General features: G+C 35.2%; 2 protein-coding genes across 3 annotated transcripts; one reads left to right on the top strand and one right to left on the bottom strand.

Moving 5' to 3' along the window:
* The first annotated feature begins 2,934 nt into the window (after positions 1-2,934).
* LOC124360663 (muscarinic acetylcholine receptor DM1) lies at positions 2,935-21,764 on the top strand. 2 transcript variants are annotated; one of them, XM_046814483.1, is made up of 6 exons: positions 2,935-3,504; positions 9,330-9,571; positions 10,558-10,837; positions 12,277-12,424; positions 19,069-19,389; positions 21,105-21,764. In XM_046814483.1, exons 1-6 carry the CDS (start codon positions 3,305-3,307, stop codon positions 21,735-21,737), a joined length of 1,824 nt encoding a protein of 607 aa, XP_046670439.1. In that variant the 5' UTR covers positions 2,935-3,304; the 3' UTR covers positions 21,738-21,764. The 2 variants fall into 2 exon arrangements, with proteins under 2 accessions (XP_046670439.1, XP_046670440.1); XM_046814484.1 differs by having other exon boundaries at positions 12,295-12,424.
* LOC124360662 lies at positions 4,970-7,766 on the bottom strand. The gene is made up of 2 exons (XM_046814482.1): positions 6,975-7,766; positions 4,970-6,640 (listed from the first exon to the last, which is right to left on the bottom strand). Exons 1-2 carry the CDS (start codon positions 7,179-7,181, stop codon positions 5,012-5,014), a joined length of 1,836 nt encoding a protein of 611 aa, XP_046670438.1. The 5' UTR covers positions 7,182-7,766; the 3' UTR covers positions 4,970-5,011.
* Positions 21,765-22,061: the final 297 nt, after the last annotated feature.

Below are 22,061 nucleotides of genomic sequence, written 5' to 3' on the forward strand. Positions count from 1 at the left end.
TAAGGGAAATATAGTAAAAAAGTCACTGGACCTTTTTTGTAGGTCATCTTATTTCCTAAATAAAACGTTAGTCTTTATTTTGACCTCCGACCAATGGTTTCGCCGCTATCGACCCCAAAAAACAAAGTTTCGCGTAAAAAGTTACAACAAAATTGTACATAATCACGTTTTTTCGGCCAAACCAATCGAGATAGGGCAAAAGATTACTGGACCTTTTCTGGTAGATCGCGCAATTTGCTAATTTGATGGGTCAATCAGATTTTGAGCTACGACCAATGGTTTCGGCCGCTATCGGGCTTGAAACATTATTTTTATCGAAAAAAAATCTCTGGAATTTCAAAATGTTCGAGCGTTTTGTCGCTTAACCATGGAAGATAGAGCAAAAAAGTCATTAGACCTTTTTTTGTAGTTCACTTCATTCCTGACCATGAATTTTCCGTCAGATCCGAGCTAGCTCCAACGGTTCGCCCGCTATCGGGCTTACAAAAAAATGCCTGCAGGGGTGAAGAATGCGCGATTTTTTGGGAATTTTTTTGAGGGGTTGAAAATGAAAAATTCTCACTTTTCGGGATTTTCCTGGTGGTTACACGTGGAAAGCTATCTGTGTACCAAATTTTCAAGTCTCTAACTCATCTGAAAGTAGGTTAGAATTAGTATACGTGAGTGAGTGAGTCAGTCAGTTACACATGCGGTTGTATATACAGGGTTTGTCCGGAAAGTAATAGGACTGATTTTTCTTTTGCCGAGACTGTACTTCGGAGCGTGCGCGCAATGACTGGATTCGGTAGAGAGGGTGTTCCTAGCCAACGAACAAGCGGCTGGTCAGTTGTCTCCGAGCACCTGAAGAGTCAGAACAGGCATTTTCAAGTGACGTGTTTTTGTGAGTGGTGCAAGCTGAAAATGCAGCGTTCGTTAGAGAAGAGGTACACGATTAGATTCAGTGTGAAACTCGGTAAATCTGCGGCAGAGACATTTGATATAATCAAGCAGGCTTACCCAGATGTTGCTTTTAGCAAGAAGTGGTGTGTTTCGGTGGCACCAGGCCTTTTTGGAGGGCCGGGAAGAGGTCGCTGATGAAGACCTTGCTGGAAGACCTTCGACTTCGACAAACACCGACAATGTGACTCGTGTGCGCAAAGTTTTTGAACTCTAGACTGTCGACTAAGTATTCATTTAATTGCCCAGATGTTACATTTACCGAAATCTGTCGTTCATGAAATTGTGACGGAGCATTTGAACATGCGCAAAGTGTGTGTGCGAAGATGGTCCCAAAAGTGCTCACTGGCGACCAGAAATTGCGGCTCACACCGTCTTTCTTGTGAATAGCTACCTGACCAAGGCCGGCAATCCCAACTCTTCCACAGCCGCCTATCAGCCCAGATGTGGCCCCCCCCCAGACTTTTTTTTGTTTTCTCGCCTAAAAAAGGCAAGCATTTTGAGACGACAGAGAGGATCCAAGCAGCTTGCACCGCGGCTCTCAAGGCTATTCCGGGAGAATGGCTTCTGTGACGCCTTCAATGCTTGGAAATCGCGCTGGCAGCGCTGCATCGACGCAGAAGGAGCCTATCTTGAAAGTTTTTAAAGAATTGTAACGATTTGCTCAATACATTTTTTTTAATTGACTCAGTCCTATTACTTTCCGGACAAACCCTGTATATTAGAAATATTACAGTACGAGTATTATTTGAAAGTGTTTACAGCTGTTGGTATAGATTATTTAAGTTAATTGTTCAAAATATTTAATCAGTATCGATTTATTATATCGATGGTCATGATTAAGTAATGTCGTTTGCCAATTTCGATATAAAAAACTGGGTCTGCTTATCGTACCCTGCCCCCTTTTTTACTGGGAGTGTTGAATCTCAAGATGATTCAAAACTAAGGGAGGTTTCATGCTATCATTGCTTAAACATTCTCCACGTACAACACATGAGGGATTTCGATTTTCCGTCTTCTCCAGTAAATGAAAAACCATACCCCTTTGAACATTTGCTACAAAAATTGTATCCCAAACATTTTAATCTTTATTTTTACTAATCGATTTATTATGTATAGTTGTCAAATCACTAATAATCACTTGACTGTTTTCGTTTCTCTGGGCAAGATCTATTTATTTGATTTATGAGGTTTCAATAAACCTTAACACCTTTAGTGTTATTTAATCTAATATTAAATAACATTATTTAGTATTAGTGTTATACAATATTATTATATTGTTACTCGTGTAGAACAAGCTGCTACGCCTAGGGATGTACTGGGTTTGTTTAGTACCTCACTTACTGCCTTAGGCGTATTCAAAAGGGGGGTGGGTGTTTTGGAGGTTGCAACTCCCCCTATTGATACAAATATTCAAGGTATATCTTAACATGCGTTAAACTAAGAATTTACTCGTAGTCGAAAAATACAGTATATCATAGTTCAGTTTTGTTTTTATGTTTTTTTTTTTTATATTTGAACTATAACAGCTGATATACAGTGTGGGTTAAGAGTATGGATACAATCTGTTTAGTTTTTGTAGAACTCGAGACACCTTTGTAGGAAATAGTAGTGAACTTTTTAGTTACTGTTACAACTTTGCCCATTTCCCCCAAATGGGATTTTGGAGGAGCGGCTCAAAATGTTCAAAAGTAAAACCCACCAGATCTTTATCCATAAAGAACGAAGCAGAGTGTATCCATACTTTTAACTCATACCGTGTAGTGAAACAAGACTCTATGCTTTGTGTTGAAGACATGGCATGAAGAGTCAATCTGTAGGGGTTGACGAATATAATGCAGTTACTATCGCTTCCACATTTTAACAGAACTACTTGAACAAAACACGGGCACCTTTATTATGCTATATATTGCTGTTGCAAATTGATTAACTGTAACTGTAACCTGGTGGACAGAACACGCGCACCTTGCTTAACCTCTGTATTGCTATTGCAGGATGGTTGACTGGTGACCGGGCGGACAGAACACGGGCACCTTGCTTACCCTCTATATTGCTGTTGCAGGATGGTTGACTGGTGACCGGGCGGACAGAACACGGGCACCTTGCTTACCCTCTATATTGCTGTTGCAGGATGGTTGACTGGTGACCGGGCGGACAGAACACGGGCACCTTGCTTACCCTCTATATTGCTGTTGCAGGATGGTTGACTGGTGACCGGGCGGACAGAACACGGGCACCTTGCTTAGCCTCTATATTGCTGTTGCAGGATGGTTGACTGGTGACCGGGCGGACAGAACACAGGCACCTTGCTTACCCTCTATATCGCTGTTGCAGGATGGTTGACTGGTGACCGGGCGGACGGGACGACATGGATGTGGCGCTCAACTTTACCTCGTCCCTTCCACCGCCTCTGGAGCGCAAGAGTCACTATACAATCACACAGATAGTTTTCATCGCCATCACCGCAAGTCTTCTCTCTATTGCCACTGTTGTTGGCAACTCCATGGTTATGATCTCTTTTAAGATAGATAAACAGCTACAGACCATCAGTAATTACTTCCTTTTTAGGTAATTTAGTCTTTCTTATCGTTAATTCAAAATAAGTTTTTAAAATGTAATTCATGTTTACGTCAGGCTTATTATATACTCATGTCTTATCTGAATGCACAAATAATGTGAATAACAGAAATAAGCATAATTATATTTTTATTGTTGTTGTTCTTACTCTATAGCCAACCAGTTACTAATTTACAATGAACAAATTATAAATGGTTTAACTATTTCATTAAGGGTCAAATTATTACAGTTAACAAGAGTTTTAATTTAATAAATCACTTACTAATAGACATATAGCGCATCCCATTTCACAGTCTCATTTCAATAACCCCTTTTCCAAATGTTCTTTTTTCATGAGATGCCGAACGAAATCTCTTTTCCTGGATATATTACGGTATTAGGTCATTAAGACCTAAGAAGTGGGTTTTACGCAGTGATAATGACAAAAGTGTCAGATTTTATGTATCAGATTAGAACCTGTATACAGGTATACTGACAATTAAAAATCCCATCACTAACTAATTTTCAACGTGTGCACGGGTCCACTTTTTATTTATTTATTTGAGATGTTTTTGCCCAATAAATTGCTAATGGTATTATAATTTTATTGTGAAAGCTAACGATCAGATGTAAAAGTAGACCTAAACCACGAAGACAAATGTTGATAAATTCAATATGTATGATCGAATAAATGTCTGGAAATTGCATTAGTTGTTACAAGTAAATGCTAAAAGTTCCTCTGCAGTTAATTGATGTTGGTGGGGTAGATAGCCATAATCGTTGAGCAAGACCACCTGTGAACTGCTCGCTCTCTACACTGGCCTTACGTTTCTTGTTACACGGGTACGCGTTCACAATACGACAAATAACCGGCTGTAAATCATCACGGTTGACGTTAACTAAGAAATTTTAACGTCATCCAACTTCAACGAGCGATAGTTCTCGACACCCTACATAATACACCCGTGTAAATCTCTGCCAAAGGCATTCCAATTATGTATTTGAATGTTTGTCCTTTTAATATGAAATAATTTTAATAACACTAACATTCATTTTATTGATAATACAACATTAAGTTATGTCACCAATGCCAATATTGTAATACAATTTATTTTTAATTTACAGGTGTTTTCCTTCTAATATCTTAATATAATAAAAAAATATATTCGAATAATTGTAGTTATAAATGTAGGGGAGACCGGGGCAAGTTGACGACGTTAAGGAATAAATATTTTTAATAAAATATTGTGATAAAAATAAAAGTCTTACGATACATAAGAGTTAAGTATAAGTCTTTACCTACATTTAATTTTTTTTTAATTATCATAATATCAATTTTTTGTTTGTAAATTTTAGTTCTTATGAAACAATGCAAAAATGTCATCTTGCCCCACCCCCGGGGCAAGATGACTTTTGCATAGGGGCAAGATGACGAATGTTATGGAGGTTTAAATAAACACGCTACTTTGTAAAAGAAAAGGCTGCTAGTCATTTTTATTTATGTACAAAAACTGACAAACTAGCAGTAGTCACAAACAAATTCCCCACCTTCGTAGCTTGTACAATTCTCGTGCCACCATTCACTGCACTTGGAACACTGGATCCACTCTTCAACTGGAGGATCGGAGTATTTTTCTTCACACCCAGGACATCTAACTTCACTGCCTTTTGAAGTAGAAGCTGTGTTCATACACCTAGGACGTTTTTTGTAGGGTCCAAACTTGAGTTTCTTTGAAACCTTTGAAGCTCGAAGCTCTTCTCTTTTCTTTTTTAAGCGCTCTTTTTCATCCTTCATTTCTTGCTTTACTTCCAAACACATTTTTACTGGCGTGCTTGTTATAATACTAGAACTTAACTTCTGAACTTTTCTTTTCTTATCCTTTGGTTTACCTTTAGGTAAAGGCTTAAAGTCGAAGACACTTGTATTCTTCTTTACCGGGATTGGGGCACAGTCTACTAGGCCTACTGTTTCTTGGCGTTCACTCAGCTCAATGGTTTCTTCTTCAGGTTCACCTGGAGTTTCTGTTGTATTTGATGTTGTTGATTGGATAGTAGGATTTTCATCTTCATTATAGCTAGGGTCTAGGCCTACATCCAGGTTCTGATCAGTTGTTTGTGATGCAGCAAAGTCATGTTCGTCGAATACAAGTGGATTATAAGGTTCTATTCCTGTGGACCTGAACCCACTAACGGCATTGCCAACAGTTGCAGCCTTGAAATAAGCAATGGTCAAAAGCTCACCAATTTTAAAGTCACTGATGGTCTGTCCTGGATTATTGACCATGAAGTTGTCACAAGCTTGACTGTAAAAGGTTTTCAGCGAACCAAAGAATGAAACGTCCAAGGGCTGAAGACGGTGTGTTGTATGAGGAGGAAATCCAACCATAACAATATGGTTATCTCTGCATAAGTTGATTGCCTCTAGGGTTATGTGGGTTCTGTGATTATCGACAAGTAGCAGGATAGGAGAATCAACTGTGGGTTTTGCATTGAGGATAAAGTGGTTCAAAAACTTTACGAACAACTCTCCGTTGCTCCAGCCATTATCGCTGCAGTGGCCCACACTACCTGGTGGAGCTCTTTCCATGAGTTCAGGTCGCATTCGCTTTCTGGCAAATACCAAAAAAGGGGGTAGGTAAGTTCCCGTAGCATTGATGCAACAAATAATAGTGACGTTCCTGCCTCTCTCCCCAGACACAACTTTAGAAACTCTTCTACTTCCTTTTGGTGAAATTACCTTAGGTAATTTATTGGGCACAGTAGATAGTCCTGATTCATCTGCATTGTAGATATTAGCAGCGGGAAAATTGTGTTTTTCTCGCACTTCCTTCAAAATGGAGAAAAATTTATCAACACTAGGTTTGTTGAAACCCATTGCTCTTGCAACAGATGTTGCTTCTGGCTTACGCATACTAAAGTTGTGTTTTTTCATAAAGGTAGCCAGCCAATCCTCACCAGCCATTTTAGTTTCTTTATTAAACGGATGAGAAATCCCTAAGTGTTCTGCGTATTCAAAAACGAGTTTTCTGCACTGCAACTTGGTCATTCCAAAAAACATTTGGTCCATTACCGTCAAATAGTTGTGTAAATCTTGGAGCTGCTCTTCATTGAATACTTCTCTATATCTTCCTCCATGGACAGGCATATCCTAAAAAAAAAACTTGTTTAAGGGGAGCAGGAAAGGTAAAAAATTTATATTTATTTTATTTCATTATTTTAAAGTTTGGTACTTTTTAAGGTTTGGAAAATGTAAATAATAATCGTTGTAGGTTGCTTAGAAATGTTGTGATGAAGTAAATGAAAATGTTATGTGTATTTGCGTAAAAAGCTGGGGTACGGATTATAGTCTTGTCTTTGTAACGTGAGAAGTTGTTATACCAAAGTAAATTTTGTTTTAATATCAAAAACAAGGTGGTAAATAATTTAACTTAAAACAAGTTGTAAATATAAACGTGGTGCAAGGTGTAGGTGAAAATAGTTACCGAAACGTTCTTTTTCAGTCGGCGTCGAAGTGTTGCCTCTGGAACATTGTAAGTTCTCGCTGCTCCCAAGCAAGTCATTCTTCCCTCCTTGACCTCTGTGAAAGCAGTATCCATGTTGGTTTTTTCCCACTCTCCTCTAGAGGAAGTCTTTTTGTAGTTTCTCACCATCTCTGGAACCAAAGTAAAACTAAAAATCTGTACCCGCATATTAAATTAATAAAAATTCAATTCTAAAGTAAAATTGTTAAACAAAAGTGTAGATTAAATTTTTTTTAAATAAGTGGTTAAGTCTCACAGTGTCGTCAGTTATTAGTTTACTTAAATCAAAATTGTATGCATAACCATACTTCTTAAAAGTTTCAGCTTTGCACCAGTAAAATTAACCGGGGCAAGATGACGAACACGCCATCTTGCCCCACGTCATCTTGCCCCGAGCGGCCGTAATAGAGTAGGTAAATTTTATTGGCATTAAGTTTAAGATAAATATAAACAAACATGGTATTTATGAGTAGCCTAATACATAAGGTAAATATAGGTAATATTGAAAATTAACATATCTTACCTGCGTATTCAATAAACCTTACGATGCAAAGGCCGAAAGTTACAAAAACGCACTCCAAAAACAACAAGCCGCTGTAACAACACACACAATGGCGAACTTGTCTTCACTGCCAGTTATTTCAGAGGCCATCCGTGTGGAGCGCTACTGACATTCGACCGGTGCTACTACCTAGCAACTAATTTGAGAAACTAACCATTCGTCGTCTTGCCCCGGTCGTCAACTTGCCCCGGTCTCCCCTATAACATTTATAAAATGTTAATCTGAAAATTTTAATTTAGTTATATTTATAAGGTTATGTTCTAAAAGTTTTTTTCAGGTTTCTTTACATGATTTTTCATTGGTTTGTAATTTAATATATTCTGAGAGTTATAACATCTGACTCCTGCTTGAGGCGGAAAGTTTCTAAATAAATGTAGTCTGTATTGCTGAGGTCTGGGGATTTGATTATAATGGGTTTTGTGATTGCGGTAATCCCTTCCCTCAAATGATGTGCATTTAAATTTTGAATGCAATATTCTCTCTAAGATATATAAACAAAGCAGAGTGCCAGAAGTCAAATCTTTAAAAGCAGATTTACATGTTTGTCTCAAATGAAGTTTTTAATAATTCCTATGGACATTCTTTAAGGCAAACAGTCTCTAAAACTTATTTACATTATAACATTCCCAAATATCAATACCGTATTATAAGTAAGGATATAATACAACAGAACATTTTAATATAGTTTTTGTACAATATTTACTTAGATTTCTTAATGCCAGAGGATACTTTTGAACATAAATTATTTATATATAATATATGTATTATTTAACATTACCTGTTTAATCAATATAAATTCGTAACAATGTTATACAATTTACTTCCTCAATCATGGTTTCATCAATCATAACATTTATGTTAGTGTCCTCAACAGCAACATGGCAATTAATAGATTTTATGAGGTTAGATTTGGCTACATTGGTTTCTAAATCAACATTAGTACAATTTGTGCACATGAGTTTAAGTTTCCATGACAGTTTTCAGTTCTAAATCATTCAGTGATTTCTCACTAGAGCAAAGAGTTGTATCATCTGCATATTAAATTAATTTTCCACATATATGTGTGTGTGTGTGTGTGTGTGTGTGTGTGTGTGTGTGTGTGTGTACGCGCGAGCGCGCAGACACGCGTATGTGTGTGTTTTATATTCCAAAGATTGCCACTAAAGTTGTCTATGTACATCGTATACTTTTGTTGTTCCAGTCACATTATACGGTATTAGTTTTTTAATTTTGGTCATTAGACAGTTTTGTTTGTTTGTGATTAATTTTCTGGTTTCCTTGCTACTAGGACGCTTTTGTTAATCCTTTTAGTATTTTTTCTAGCCGTATAAGTTTGATAGGATCAAAATTTATTAACAGAAGAATATAATAAACGTATTATGAATTTATTGTATGTTTCCTCGATGTTATCAGGACATTTAAGAAACCTCAGTCTGGTTGTTAAAGCCTATAATTTAATTTTAGGATATATTTTTCTTGTAATGTTCGTCTGATTATTACTTTTATGATCGAATTTTGTAAACCAACTTTAAATACAAATTTATAATTCATTAGACAACTCATGAACCATTGATAATAAGTTTTTCTGTGGTTGAGTTTATTTACAACTTTATGACATTCATAGGAAAATGTGAAATGTTTTATCGTAGCCGAAGTTCCATACTTTGGATGTCCGGTTCTAAATTCAAACAAATAAAACACCATATTCAGAATATAAATACCATCTGAAAAGATTATTATTTCGATTGCTGTAGTTTGGCTGTAGCGGACTTTGCCATCGGCGCTATCTCCATGCCGCTGTTCACCGTGTCCACGCTGCTCGGCTACTGGCCGCTCGGGCCTCACGTCTGCGACACGTGGCTAGCTCTCGACTATCTGGCCAGCAACGCTAGCGTACTCAACCTGCTCATCATCAGCTTCGACAGATACTTCTCGGTCACCCGGCCGCTAACGTACCGGGCCAAGCGGACCACTAACCGCGCAGCCTTCATGATAGGTAAGTAGGACAACTAAACATTTACAAAAAAAAAAAAATATATATATATAAATGAATGTTTGTATGTTTGTCCTTTATAGACTCAGAAACTATTTGACCGATCATTATGAAAATTTGTATGTATATGTATTTTTCCACGTAGAAGGTTTATATGCTATGCCCATTGATGTAACTCACCACCAGGAGGCGCTGCAAAATATATAAGTTATCAAAGCGCCTGCACATTGTAAACTACAATTAATTACGAGATAGTTGTGTATAATAACCACACACTATGTGAAGGCGCTAAGTTTTTATGGATATTTGTCTTTCAAATGAATTTCTGTTTGGCCTTTTAGCTTGAATGTTAGACCGCTTTATTATTAAGTACATGTACGTGTATAATGGCTATAAACATTCACTTTTGGTAGATTTTCTTGATAGTGTCAACAAGGTAAACTCTACATCGGCGTTGACAATATAATTCACTTGAACCAGAAGTGCTCATACACGAGCAAAGCTTACAAAAAGCGTGCGAAGCCGCGGGGAACAGCTAGTAATATATAAAGTACTTAATTAAACACTGCATGATATTAGCAATATCTCATGAAAATACGACATCTTTATCGACAAATTATACTAAACAACTGACATGTAAGATGTTCCTGTATGGATATAATAGCAGTTATATGTATTTTTTTTATTTAATTAATTTAATAAATTTATTATTTAATTTACAGTAGAACATAAACGCCTCCAACTCAACTTCAGTTTTTTAGATCTATTCATGAGCAGAGTTATAAATGTTTCAGTACCTGTATGTACGAGTATGTAGGACGAGCATGCGACATCCAGCTGGTGTTGTAGCCGCTGTGGGTCTACGTTTGGAATTCATAGAAGTAGCAGTCGCATATGCGTTTGATTACATTATATAACCGCCTGGATCTTCCTTAGGCTTCCATAGAGGTATAAATCGTGTGCATATGTGTAAGCATTTATGTACGTAGGATGTGCGTGGGGCATTTCGCTGCTGTTGTGGCCCCCTTGGATCTACGCATGGCCGTACATCGAGGGCATGCGCACGGTGCCCGACCACGAGTGTTACATACAGTTTATCGAGACGAACCACTACATCACATTCGGCACGGCCATAGCCGCCTTCTACGTGCCTGTGTCTGTCATGTGCTTCCTGTACTGGCGTATCTGGCGCGAGACCGAGAAGCGACAGAAAGACCTGCCCAACCTGCAGGCGGGCAAAAAGGACAGCAGCAAGCGGTCAAACTCCAGGTAATAACAATAGTCTCAGGGTAGCAGTATCTCACACTCATCTGACATGATTATCAGCTTATACTATATGTCAAGTGTCGAACCGTTTTGTCGGACTATCGAGGGCTTTATAATACATTCTACTGTAAATGTAGTACTTAGGCTACCAAACAACATTTTCGAAGGAACGCACATTCTTAAATTAAAATTTTAATATTTAAAATTTAATTGCGAATTAACAGCAAACGTTGGTATTTGTTAAAAAAATACACATTAGAAAAAATTACTATATGAAAACTAATTAGACGATAGATAATATTTGTATTCTTTTATGTAATCTATATTCCTTTACTAAAGTACTATTTGTCTAGCATTGGACTCATTGCTGCAAAAACGTAAATGGAAACCGGATGTCTCTATGTATACCGGACTGACATACAGGAAAATACAGTTTCTGGCTTACGTATGATTCGTAAAACTACGTTTATTGATGTTGAAAACTGAAAAGTACATTTAAAAATTGATGATTCCACTTCCCGCGAACATCGTTAGCAATGTCAATGTAGTCTGTATTGATTATAAAAATTCAATACGCTATTCAATAAAAATACGAAAATTATCAAATGTCTTGCCAAATGTAACTACACAACGTCTATCATGGTAGTAGAGATTTTATTTCTCTTGTGTAAATTTCATTGTTGTAATACGAGTATCAAACCACACTCAACAATACAATTATTGCCATCTTATCATTGAGCATTTCAAACCCATCTCATCGTTCGTGTAGTCCAGCACATCGCTTTGCTCACTGCACTGCATGCACTTGTAGCCTGTACATTGTTTTAATCGGGATTTTTGGTTTTTAACAACTGTTAACTGAGTAAATTCAAAATTTGTATGGTTTATTTGTAAATATAAAAATTAAATCCTATACTTTTAACTTAACTTTCTTGTGCCAAATGATATAACGGTTCTTTTAGTATATAGCGAAATTTGCAAAACCGAAACTATGAAGAAAGGAAATCTCGTCAGGCGGGGTGGGCCCGTGAGGCGGGGGAAGTGATGTTCCATAGATATTTGAAAAATATGAAGTTCTTTTTAACTTTTGGATGAACGGAGTTTTTCTTAAAAAGTCACTTGGAGAATAATATACAATTTATTTTACGTTGAGTTCACTACACAAAATATTCAAATCGAACAACTTAACTAGAGCACAAAACATTTGTGCAAATAAACTACCTCGATTTCGTGTACAGTGTTACGTATATTTACAATTCATTTTGATTAGATTAACTGTAACAGAATTTTAAATTATTACATACTTGATTAAAAGGTTTTCTGAAATGTTTTACGTCTATTACACAATTAGTAAATTCGAGTAGTGTGTGTGTGTGATGTATGACGGCTCTGCTTCTCTGTTCTGCTCTGTGCCGCTGTCATGGTGTGGGTGTGGTGTACAGTAGTGTGGTTAAATGCAGTGACGAGGCCGTGGATCTGGAAGAGTGGAGGAGAGCAAGAGCAGAGTCCGGGGCAAGAGTGATCGCCGACGACGAGATGGACTCGGCCTACGTCAGCTCCGCCGTCTACAGCGACCACTACCGCCATAAGGTATGCTGGAAAAGTTTTACTTTCAAAATCCTTGTCCAGGTTGAAAATCCTTGAGGTTAAACTCTACCTCTACATCAGTATAGCGAAACGGTATACAGATCGTTCCATCTGGTGCCTCAAGTTTTGTCGGTCAAACAGTAATTCTGGTTAAACTGTATTTTAACAGAAGTCAAACCTAACCTAGCCTTCTAAGCTAACCTAGTCCCTAACCTATCCAACCTTAGGTTAGAAGGTGTAGCCTAGAAGGAAATGTTACAATTTATTGTAAAACTTAGGGTTATGACTAACGTATTCTCTTTAATTGGCCTCTACGAAGTTTAAATAGCTGAGCGTTTATCGGACCGAGTCTCTTCCGTTAATAACAAAATCTAATTTCTATCTTCGTGTATGTTTGTCTGTATACATGACGAATTTCAAACGAGAGGGTTTATATCCCCATTATCTCCCCAACTATACCTATACCGAAATTGAATATGGTGAACATCAGCCCAATTGCAGTTCCTCTCCAGGCCAGGATGTTGTTTGTCCGCTGTGGGGCTAACGTGAACCCTCCCACGTTGACTCGAAGTCTGATACATCAAATTACTCATATTATATCCTCATACATTAAATTACTTTGTACAGAGTTTATATTCCAATGAATCTATCATTGCATGACATATGTGTGCGTGGTAGTAATGCATTCCCTAATCATGACGATTCCGGCACCCTCATAAGCATTACGGCTGAATGTCAGTTGCTGAGAAGAACTGGTCTATTCAGGCATCTTGAAAACGTCGATTTGAAATAAAGTTGTCATTAACGCGGTAAGTTTATAAGTTCGTCACGTATAAGACACGATTCGGTTTCACTAAATTACATGTTTATGTCTCACTAGATTGTATACATTTCCCCATATAACTAAAGGCAAGACGAATTTAGTCTCACACGTTATTTGTAATAGAATATTACGTCTAACAGTGGAATAAATAATTGTGTTTGTAGATTATCGTTCTTGGAAAGAAAACGTATTGTATCATTCTAAAAGCTGACAAGACGCCGAGGGTGGCGAGCGCAACCCTTATGCCTTTAGAAAAGAATAATGAAAGTATTTAGTGGAGCCCTCCCTCGCATTCTTGACATGAGCTCTGCCGCTTAATTAAACAAGAACTCTCTGTGCCAACTCCTCAGGTCCCACCACTCCTCCCTCGCTACACATCACCAAGTGCGAATCAAGTTTAATGAAAATAAATTGAAACCCTTAAATTGCATTAAGGCAATACGAGTATATTTAGGTATGCGTGAGGTTTTTCAACGTTTGAAATTCTTAACTAAGTTTTGTGAAAAGTTTAAAATTGAAAAATCCACTCAAGCAGAATGTAATTAATTAATATTTTGAAATTTTAAATTAGATGAATTATTGTTTTGTGATTGAGAGTTTTGTATTCTGGCTCCAAGCCTGTTGCTGATCGCTACGGCTCAAGTCTGAACTCGCAAATGAATCGCAATTTCATGGTTTGATACGAGATTTGGTACGGTAATACGCAGTTACTCGAGTTTTTTTTTTTTAATTAATATAATTCAAGTCTTTAATGCCTAAAATTTGCAATTACGGCTAACATATGATTTATAAACTACGTTTATTTATACCATCATATTAATATAATAGGTTTTGATGTACCCATAAACATCGTTAGCTAAAGCTCAGGTCTAAACTCGGACAACGAATTTTCAGTTTCTTGCTTGATACGAGTTTTTAGTCAATTCGCAACTCTTTTGAGATGAGTATTATATTAAGAGAATATAATTTACTGTATAGTTTTACACATTTATTATACTAACTTTTAACTTTCAACCCAATTTAAATCAACCCATTAGTTATAAATTTAAAGATTAATTACATTTATTGCTTCAAAATTGGACTACTTTAATAATTAACCTTAATTAACAAATATGTTTTAAGTCGAGATGTTAATTCTACTAGTACACAATAAACATTAAGTAAATTAAATAAACGCCTTTAACTAAAATTAATGCCCAGCGTTTAGAAGTAGTATACTATCAGGCTAAACTTAACATTTTAAGGAAGTGCGTATGCACTAGCACAAACAAAAATAAATGAGAACCAATAAATACTGTCCACAATAATCAGAATGATTTAAGGTAGTATCCTCTTCATTCCCTATGAGAGTTTGTGATATTATACTGTGTCTAAAGAACAGTGGTCCTGAAATTGTTCAAACCCTTGCCGACAAGGTCTCTCACACGCACTCTCTCTGCCCGAATAGACGGGCTGCCCTGTCAATCATTGACCGTAATTACGATGTGGATTGATCAGTTTTATCAATTACTTTTATATTCGGTTAGTTTTATTACAAATTCAAGCAACAAAATAAAAAACAGGTCCAAATTCGTTCTCTTTACTACATTGATAACATTTACATTAACAGCCTATCACGAATTCATTATTCCACTACTTGAACGTTCCACATTTACGTCGTGCTTGAATATTAATTAGTTTTTCATAGATATAACGTATTTTATAAAATTATTTCAATATATTAACAAATAGAAAACTAGACTATGTTTAAATTTATTTTACATATTTTCCTCGTACATAGCCACCAAGGAGAATCAATTATTCACAATTTTTGGTTTTTAACATATCAACTTCACATACACCACTAATAGTATAACAAAATGTTGTTTTAATTACAATAAAAACTTACAAAGGTTTCAATCATAAATTAGAAGTGAGCTAGTGATGATATTGTATTTACAAAGAATAAACTGTAATGTCGTAGTTCCTACGGTACGCGCGTGCAGAGCTGACCATCGATGTACGAGTATACTACTATAATTGTCCATATCACAGCGACTATAACTTTAATACGAACCGCCTTTATTAGCATGTCCGAATTTACTGGACAAATATTTAATGAACGTAAGCCCAACAGTTTTTATTTAGAAGATATTCGTGAGATGAATCTTATTAAATTGATAGGTGTACTATTTTACAAAGTTGTATGCCACTCCTATGCTAGGGAGACCTCGTCAAAATTATGATTAAGACAGAAGTTAAACAAAATAGTTTTTTCAGCTATGTGTAAATTAGGATTATAAAACATTGTTAAGAACTACTTCTAATTAAATTAAATAGCTTTGTGGAAACTAATAATAAATTTTGCGTGATTAGATGATTTTTGTTCATTTTTATCTTAATTGTTAGGTTTAGAATAATACAATCATTTATATTGTGATGAGTTTGTGTTAAACATGTGAAGCAATATTAAGTACTTTTTTTTAACTGTGTTGTTATTATGCAATCTATAAATAAAATGCATAGTACACATTTGCAATAACAGTATCTTTGTAAATTTATAATCTAAATTCCAATACTTGTCGTTCTTATATTATTCGTATAATACTATATTATAATGGCATTAACGTGAAAATTATATATACTAGTTAGTAGCTTCTACAAAACTGAGAAAAGAGGGCAGGACCAGCGTCAGTACCGCGCCAGTTTTCCGCTTTTGTAATCGCTTATAAACGGTGTAAAATGACTTTGTTTGAAAAAAGCGTTTAATATAAAATAATATTCTGAATTTAATTTTAAACTTTGCCACAGTAAGTTTGTTCCTGATCAAAAAAATAAAAAAGTTCCTCGCTTACCGTACTACATTTGTATACGTTCAAAATAGATTTTAAGTTTTAATTCACCAAAATAAATTAAAATAAATATGCAAATGTTAAATAAAAAATCATAGTTCGAAGCACGAACTTTTTCAGTTAAGGACTATTAATAATGTTATAAATTGTTATGTTCAAAAATAAATCTATCAGCGCAGGTTGATTGAGCCATATGTATGGCTCATACGTCCTGTCCGCCAGTTCTTGTGGTGGAAACGGACCGTTTTTAGACAACATAACACTCAATCCAGGAATATATTATACATCGATAGTGCTGACACGGCGTTGCTGTCAATTCACGTACAACAATGTAGTGCGGGTATAGCATGCACGGGTATAGCAGGCGAAGTTGAACGGGTGACGCATATTATAAAGAATTCGAGATTAATCGTACAGGGAATGCCAGTAGTTTTCTAGAAAACTAATAGTTAAATATTAAGTGATCAATAAACATATATTTTTTATGTTAACATGACGTGTTTAACTTATTTCTGGAAATGTATAAAAATATATAAAATATTTTGGCTTATTGTTAGATCTATGGATGGATATCACAAAAAAATAAAATACACACAATTTTATAATAAATGAACTAAATAAATTTAAAAAATATATAAAACTAGAGTATGTCTTTTTATCAAGATATTTACAAAATATGAGTTGTGTATTAAACATATTGCTAAGTTTGATTATATTAGTACTGAGCAATAAAAAATCATCAAGTTATATTATTCTTCCTGGGAAACAGATATATAAATGCTGAAAACAAGCTTATATAATACTGGGGGGGGGGGGAATGTGCTGTGTGCTACAAAACATGAGTATCACATAAAACAAAGTAAGAGTACACCACACTACAGTTTCGCATAACAGGTTTCACTCAAGTCTACAGCTCATTTCATACTCGAGATGTCTTGCGACAGACAGACAGACAGACAGGAGGCAATTAAACAGGAAAAATGATTGCAGCCCCAGGCACACAGAAGAAATCTGCAAGCCTATTAAGTGATAGAGCCTTCAATAGACATTCAAATTCCATGGATAGACTTGCACGTTCATAAAAATAATTCTTGTCTATGTATAATTAAAGTGTCATGCAAAATTTAAAGTCTACAGATGAAATTGTTCTTGAGATATCCAGTGGATAGTTAAGCTATGTAATGACTCAGCCATATATCCATCGTCAAAAACAGCATTGCCTATGTAAAAATTATATTATATGCAAATGTTAAATCCATCCACAGAAAAAAAGAGGAATTTTGTGGGAACTTAGTGATAGCTAAGCAAAATATACAACATTTCAAGTATAATTTAATTTACCAACATGAGTTTTATATCAAATTAGTTGATTTCAAGAATCAAGAATTTTATTGTATAAAGCAACAAGTTTTATTACAATTCAAAGACTATTGAAATTATCCAATATATTAAGATCAAAAAAGTTAATAAAAAGCCGTTAGTAAAATGTAACTAGGTCAAATCAACAATATAAAAGTCATATATTAGAAATATTTATGGGATATTAAAAAAGTCTATATTATTAACATAGACAAAAACATATGGTTTTAAAACATTTCTTTATCTATGTTACTGACCTTATGTTTTTTAATGGCATAGATCTAATATTATATGGTAATGATTAATGGTTCTCGTCTTGGTCATTAAATAAGGAGGCTAATTCTCATAGGGGCACGTTTTATAAGAAAAAACTACTGCAAAAGCAATGTTTACCAAACCATATTATTTATTCTGATATCACTGTTTGTTAAATCATTGTATATATTAAAGAATTATCAAGTGACTTACAAAAGAGATTAATGTTAGAAATAAAGTACATAAGGAACAAAACTTATACTATTATAACACTGTTTTAAAGTTATAAACTGTATTAACTTGTATTCATAATAATATGTCCATTGCTTCTAATTATACCAGCCTTAGGAATTTAGAGGCTTGGAGTGAAATAACATTTGCTGAACTAAGGTGTACCATCAACAACAACGTTTTGTACTGTTTGTTTAATATTTAAAAAGTTTACCTTAGATCCTTTCAGTTTGTGGGGTTTGAGTTATTAATTTATTATTACAAAAAATGTAAAATCTGGAGTTCTTCAAGAAACCATTCTTGAGCCCATTTTCTTCCTGATCCAAGATAATAATTATCACACAGAACTTGCATTAAAAATCTCTCCTAAGGTTTTTATATTTATTGAAATTATGGAGCAATTCCTCTCTCTCTCTCTGGCTCTCAGGGCTGTGGTTAGCAAGTGGCACACTGTAGGCCGGAAGGGACATTTGCACCCTCCTCTAAGGCAATCATTCAAACTCAAAGTATCCCAATGGCCACAGGCATTTAACACGCACATTTGCATCGCACAAAAGTCTAGTTTTACTTTGTTCACCTTCAATCATGAATCAGAGTGTCTGCTTTATAAAGTGAAAATGTAAATTACCATTAAATTAATTAATACTAAAGTTTTATGTTTTAAATGATTCAGATAAATGTTGTTAATATTAAGAAGACTTGATGGATTGACAAGTCATGAGCGGGAGCAAAAATTGTTGTAACATAAAACATTACCTTAACCCACTTTCAAATTCCTTGGTTTTTAAGCAGAGGGGCTCTTTCTTAAATGATTTTACAGTATGAGTAAAAAAAAGCGTTCACTACTAAGAGTACTATATGTTTTTATCTCAACCATGGACACACTTTGTTGTACTTAAAGTTTTATCATTAACATCATAGCTTAAAATATAATCTCCTGCTTGCTGCCCAAAAAGCCATAAAATCTCTTGTGCCCCTAAGCTCAGGCTTAACGGATCCATTTACAAAGAAGCCTAGACATCAATGAATCAGCACATTTTCAAAAATCCTAGAAATAAGTTCCTAAAAAGTAAATTTATATACTCGTGATAACAGAATTGCTTTTTTTCAAAGTATTATTCATAATGGATGTATTGTTTGTGCCATAGGCCAAGCCTCTGACATGGGCTTGGGTACGAGAGTGGTGTATCGCCTGGTGGCACTCAGGCCGTGAAGATGAGGATGTCGACATTGAGGACACTCCTAGTGACATGGGGTATGCAACTCCTGTGTCTGTGGAGACCCCGCTGCCATCCAGCCTTTCTCGCGGCACATCTCTCAATGTTATCCGGGACCCGTATGTTCCTCCACAGACACCACCCTCCAGGATACATCCCCATGGCCCCATTGTCTCCCACCACGTACACTATGACTCCCGCAGCCTACCCTCCGCTAACCGGCTGCAGGCTCGTTCTCTGTCCACAGATTCTGTGAGTAGGGTTAAAGATTAGACAACGAAATAGAGCTGTGCATTTTGAATGATTTTTCACTGTAAATTAAATGCTTTTTAGCCCTAAGTAATTATTAAAGTAAAAATTACATAACTCATAAAATATATAGAATTTATAACAAGCATATATTCGTGACTTTTTTGGCTTCCTAACTCAAATTAGGAGTAAATTGGTCCAAAATATGTATAATTCAGAACATATGAAAATATTTAATATTGAATCATATTTTAATTGGTAGGGGTGTCAAATTAAAATTAATTTCCACCTTAATAAATATAACTCAGTTCAGTTTCAGTTTTTGAAACATCAAATTTACAATTACTATGGTTATTTTAAAATCATATACAGCTTTTGAGAGGTTTTCATTGTTAATTGTTTACATCAATCACATCTATACTTGTAAAATTCCAAAGTTCTTAGAGTTGTGCATGTAACAACTATTAAAAACTTGTTTGTCTTTTATTGTACAGTAAAATGTTTTATTTTGATCTTGATTGTTTATTACAGAGTTCAAAGGAGCGACAAAGCACAAGAGTGAAAAGTAACAGTTACTTTAACTAGAAGCCACTTAGTGTAAGACAAGTTAGAGTGGACACAGGAGCTCTCACCACGGAACTGTCTCATTAGCTAACTAACAACTGCAACTCATAATTATGGCACTTAGTTTCAGAATTTCTAAGAGTTAGTCGGTTATAATTTTATGAATTGACATTCGTGTATTTATTTAACATGTTATAAAACAACATTTTGATAAAAATGAAAGCTGTTTGTCAATAAAACTCAGAGGTTTATACTCAGCTCATTTATTAGTTTATGGAATTACAGCATATACAATTTACTTTTGTCAGATTATACATAAGTATAGTTTTTTATCTTTATGAAATTTATCAATAAACTTTTTTATCACCATGAGACACATACAAACTCGTGTAAAATTAGTTAAGATTCTACATTTATATCCCTTTGAATATATTGGAAGGACATACTTATTTTTTCCAAGTTTCCCAGTTTCTTATATATAATTCTAGTTTCCAGTACCAAGACTCTAGTAAAATAAAATCAATCATGAAAACAATGAAGATTTTAGGATAATGTCGGTCTCATAACCTTGACTTTTGTCGCCTTAAGTTATGGTTAGGTTTTCATCGTTCTTAAACCAAAGACATCAATAAGCTATTGATACAGTATCAATTGGTACAGTAACGTCATTTATTAAATACAACTTCGAAACACAACATACATCACAAAAGATTGCAATCGCAAGAAGTGCCAATATACCGACAATTGTTCAACAATGCTCAGCTATCCAACAATGCTCTACTGTTTATATGATCTATCTCGATTCTGCCAACATACGCTCAGCTGACCAACTATGCTCAGCTGTTTATATTACACATTAAAAAGCTTTTTGGGCTGTTATCCTAATAATAACATACTTACGTCAAGATTATAGTTATTTATACAAATAAACAAACAATTCCAATTATTTTTTACTCCCATATTGTAACACAAAGGCATGATTAAATTTGTTCTCTAATAAAATATGAATCAAAAATAAATGTGTAGAAAACATAGTGTACAAAGATTTTCTAAGGTGATGTAGAATTTTGAATGTATTTAAATATTATTGTTTAAGAATTTAATTTGCGGTCTTTGATTTTCTAACTATCTTAAAGTGAAATTAACGGTTTTAGGTATACACGATCCTGATACGATTACCAGGATCAGGGGACACAGCAGGAGACTGTGACGGTACCGCAGACAACCAGCCATCAATCACGATGATAGCCGAGGACACACCTCATCGGACGCCAGCGTTGCCTCGTCCCACCCACAACTCTACCATTGACTTCAACCTCAGCCTTCATCCCAGTGGCAATCCCCACAATCGCCGCCCCTCTCACATCCCGGACATACGTATACCTCTCAACCCCAACGCCAAGATCATCCCCAAACAGCTGGCTGGAGGTACAAAAACTCTACTTTCTGGAACCAAACACCATCCTGCTAAAAAGAAAAAGAAGACACAAGAAAAGAAAGCTGATAAGAAAGCAGCAAAAACATTGTCTGCAATTTTATTGACTTTCATTATTACATGGACTCCTTATAACATTCTAGTGTTGCTCAAGCCCTTGACTGCTTGTACGGACTGTATTCCTCCAGGGCTGTGGGATTTCTTCTATTATTTATGCTACATTAATAGTACAATCAACCCAGTGTGCTACGCGCTGTGCAACGCATCGTTCCGCCGGACGTATTTGCGTATATTGACTTGTAAATGGCATAATAGGAACAGAACAGCAATGAACAGAGGTTTTTATAATTAAGTGATAAATGTTCGTGATAAAAACTCAATAATAAAAAATCTCAAAAGAAATGTTTAATATCATTTTATAAATATTTTTTAATATAAATAATTGTGAATTTTAAAATAAAATTTCATGTGGTGCATAGATGACACAAATAAAATAGAAAATTTTATTTTCTAATTGTTTGCTCATAAAATGTGCACACTTTAAAATATTTTCATCGTTATATGCTATGTGAGTTGAGATGTATTAGGCCTAATGTTTTTAATACGTAACTAAGATAAAATTTAAATATTTGTCTCTGAATGTTTATTCAGTAGTAATAATACGGTAAGAGTAAAA

The sequence above is a fragment of the Homalodisca vitripennis genome, chromosome 4, assembly GCF_021130785.1.
Source record: "Homalodisca vitripennis isolate AUS2020 chromosome 4, UT_GWSS_2.1, whole genome shotgun sequence".
NCBI lineage: Eukaryota > Metazoa > Arthropoda > Insecta > Hemiptera > Cicadellidae > Homalodisca > Homalodisca vitripennis.

Bases quoted from the DNA above. Each gene is read 5' to 3' on its own strand.
- LOC124360663 (XM_046814483.1), top strand. From the start codon at position 3,305: ATGGATGTGGCGCTCAACTTTACCTCGTCCCTTCCACCGCCTCTGGAG. The intron at 9,572-10,557 runs GTAAGTAGGACA...TTATGTACGTAG, and splicing joins CCGCGCAGCCTTCATGATAG to GATGTGCGTGGGGCATTTCG. The intron at 10,838-12,276 runs GTAATAACAATA...TGTGGTGTACAG, and splicing joins AGCAAGCGGTCAAACTCCAG to TAGTGTGGTTAAATGCAGTG.
- LOC124360662 (XM_046814482.1), bottom strand. From the start codon at position 7,181: ATGCGGGTACAGATTTTTAGTTTTACTTTGGTTCCAGAGATGGTGAGA. The intron at 6,641-6,974 runs GTAACTATTTTC...TTTTTTTTTTAG, and splicing joins GACTGAAAAAGAACGTTTCG to GATATGCCTGTCCATGGAGG.